Source organism: Pituophis catenifer, unplaced genomic scaffold (assembly GCF_029215685.1).
Source record: "Pituophis catenifer annectens isolate HBS135680 unplaced genomic scaffold, rPitCat1.0.hap2 SCAF_1, whole genome shotgun sequence".
NCBI lineage: Eukaryota > Metazoa > Chordata > Lepidosauria > Squamata > Colubridae > Pituophis > Pituophis catenifer.
In genome coordinates, this window is record NW_027256881.1 from 134,041,239 (window position 1) to 134,044,319 (window position 3,081).

A 3,081-nucleotide genomic window follows, 5' to 3' on the forward strand; every position below is an offset into this window, starting at 1 on the left:
CTAGCAATGTGGTGGGATGCAATTTGCGAGTATTGCAAATATGCAACTTAATGTTAGAATTTAGTAGGGGACTGTTAATGAACTGTCATCTTGTAATTAAATGTCATGATTACATAGGAATGTTCTAGTGATGTTTAGGGATTAAGTACCTTGAAAAACAAACTTGCATTCTTGTTTGAAATGTTTCTGGCTGTGGTGATCGTACTGTATGTACTGTATGCCTATATAATTGCTCTACACGCCTGAAAGAAGGCGCTGATAGCACCTCATATTATATACATACTTATAGTATAGGTATTCAATGCGCGGTCTCCCAATTAACCGTACGACTACTTTAGCATACTTGTGAAATTCAATGACTGCCTTGTCCTGGGAACGGACAGGCCTTTTATTCTGGAGCAGTTCCCACAGTTGTCACTCCGCCTGCCTCCGAAGGTGCTAGCTGGCATCGCAGAATCCGGAGCGCCCTGCATTTTCATACATGGCAATGAACAAGATTGACAGTATTGTAAGCAGCCACTGTTCTTTCCTGTTCTGACAATACTTCGTCTGTTGTCTCCTTTCTCTTTTGGCACACAATGCATCGGAAAAGCCATGCCTGCAGATCTGAGTCTTAAAAGCAAGGTTATTTCAACCCACACTCTACCCTGGCTATGGTTGGGAAGAATGCCAGCCAGAGGTGCAGAATGCCCCGACCTGGATTTCCCGCGTGGAATTGATTGAATAAATTTGTAAACAAATGACCACTTCGCTCCCTTTCGTTCTTCCAGTCCTTTCGAGATTGCCTCGGGTTGAACCGAGGCTCAGCAGATCCTTCCCCCCCACACATACACACCGCCGCCTTTCCCGGCGCCAGCGTACTGTATATTTACTAGCCACAGCTGTGCTTTGGGCACGCCTCCTTGGCCAAGGATTGGCTCCAAACGCGGAAGGTCCGGACCGCCTCTTGGGTGATACTTGTACCAATGAGAAGCGCCTTGACTCTTGACGGACGTGTGTCCTTCCTCCAATAGCAACGAATGCAACCCGGATTTGTCAGCTGAGAGACGAGGGCTATAAAAGCAAGAGCAGGGGGGCTTAACTTCATTCTGACTGTAGAGTGGGAAGCCGCAGGGAGGAAGGAGAGAAGCAGGCAGGCAGGCAGGGCTGAAGGCGACATAATAATTCTCCGTTCCGGAGTGTGCGGTGGGCTTAAAAGCAAGCAAAGCCGGCCGGCTCTTCCGTCTTCTGCAGCATGAAAGCCTTTAGTCCGGTGCGATCCGTCCGGAAAAACAGCCTTTCGGAACACAGTCTGGGGATATCCCGAAGTAAAACCCCAGTGGATGACCCTATGAGTTTGCTCTACAACATGAACGACTGCTACTCGAAGCTGAAAGAGCTGGTGCCCAGCATTCCTCAGAACAAGAAAGTCAGCAAGATGGAAATCCTGCAACACGTTATTGACTACATCCTGGACCTGCAGATCGCTCTCGACACGCACCCCAGCATCGTCACCCTCCATCACCAGAGACCGGGACAGAACCCTTCCTCCAGAACTCCTCTGACCACCTTGAACACAGACATCAGCATCTTGTCACTACAGGTGAGCTGCTTCCCCCGCCCGCGCTCGACTCCTTCCTTGGCTTGTTGCTCCTTTAAACGGGATTAGATTAACGGCATTGTTCTAAATCAGTTTACCGGGTTTGATCAGGGTTGCCTTTTCAGGGCTGTGATTGGCCTTAAAAAAATTGGGAAACAAAATCAATTATAAGGTACCTGCGGCTCTTTGGCGGTGTCGTCTTATTAGCAATAATCGCTATTTGTTGGTCACGTTCGAAGTAACCCCGAGTTGTTTGCAAGCTTCCTTGAAATGTTTAGGGTTTTTAACCCCTTCTCTTTCTCTCCTCTCCCCCCCCTCCCCTTTGCAGGCAGCTGAATTTCCCTCAGAGTTAATGTCAAATGAGAGCAAAGCACTTTGTGGCTAAATGTATTTGGTAAGTGCTCAATTCCTGTTTTTTTAAAATACTTTGTACATGAAAGGGAGAGGGCTGTTATGTGGCAACTGAGGCATTTTGTTGTCTTTTGAGGACTCTGCATAAATCCAGGCACAGTTCTCTTAATATTTTAATCTAAGTGAAACTTGCGGTGTAGCCCAGGATCACTCATGGGATCAATTGGACAGCTTCTAATTAAATTGTTGCTTTAACTGTTATGCCGCCCCGTCTCTTGTCCCTCTAAGAGTTGAAGCAAGAGGAGCCACTTTCAGATCATGTCGTCTCATGAATATGCTCATTTCATTGGGTGTGTGTGAAAGGGAGCACGCATTTGCATGCACATGCTGCATCTGGACGCCAGGGTTTGCCCAATCTTTGAGTGTTTGGCTAAATGCTCAAACTGTGGTTTCCTCTCTGGCGCCAGTCTGTCCGGATCTCTGCCCTGTTAGCATTCTTCTAAATATGCTTCTCTTCAATGTTTTGCAGGTGTTTGCTGAATTTTTGCACAAGAAGATACATTCCCCGCCCTCCCACGGCAACTCTGTTTCCCCGGCTATATCTGGAAGGGGGGAAATCCATATTCAGTTAAATGAACCTTTTAAAGAAAAATTAATGGATATCATCTTCCACTGTTCTTCATCTTGGACTAATCTTAATTATTTATGAAGAGACTTCTAAAATGCCCTTTCCCTAGCTGGAAAGGCTTCATTTATATGCTATCCCCACAGTAGGGAGCAAAATGAAACTTTTTTTAAAAAGCCCTCTTTAAGGAATTTTCCCTTTTAAAGCAGACTTTGCCTTTTTTTCCTCCAAAAGGTGGAGCGTGAGTATTAGAAGATTGAGTGTTCAGTTTTCTGTGAAGTCTTGGTCAAAAATTAGCTTTTTTTTGACATGCGTATAGGACTGAATGCTGTGTACATATTTATATATAAATATGGGAATGAAACTTTGAACTCTTTAATTAGAGTTTTCTTGTATAGTAGCAGAAATGTATATTTCTGCAAAAAAAATGTTATGATGTACCTAATCATGCTGAACTTTTTATAAAAGTTTAGTTGTAAACTTAACCTTTTTATACAGAATCAAAATAAATTGTGTGTTCATTGAA

At 44.5% G+C, this 3,081-nt stretch overlaps 1 protein-coding gene across 1 annotated transcript; it reads left to right on the forward strand.

Annotated features, from left to right (window-relative positions):
• Window positions 1–1,092: 1,092 nt before the first annotated feature.
• Window positions 1,093–3,081, forward strand: ID2 (inhibitor of DNA binding 2). The gene is made up of 3 exons (XM_070955268.1): window positions 1,093–1,582; window positions 1,908–1,973; window positions 2,460–3,081. The coding sequence occupies exons 1-2, from the start codon at window positions 1,235–1,237 to the stop codon at window positions 1,962–1,964; spliced, it is 405 nt and encodes a 134-aa protein (XP_070811369.1). The 5' UTR covers window positions 1,093–1,234; the 3' UTR covers window positions 1,965–1,973; window positions 2,460–3,081.

Excerpts from the sequence above, each read along its gene's own strand:
- ID2 (XM_070955268.1), top strand. The coding sequence starts at position 1,235 with ATGAAAGCCTTTAGTCCGGTGCGATCCGTCCGGAAAAACAGCCTTTCG. Across the intron at positions 1,583-1,907 it reads TCAGCATCTTGTCACTACAG|GCAGCTGAATTTCCCTCAGA; the intron begins GTGAGCTGCTTC and ends TCCCCTTTGCAG.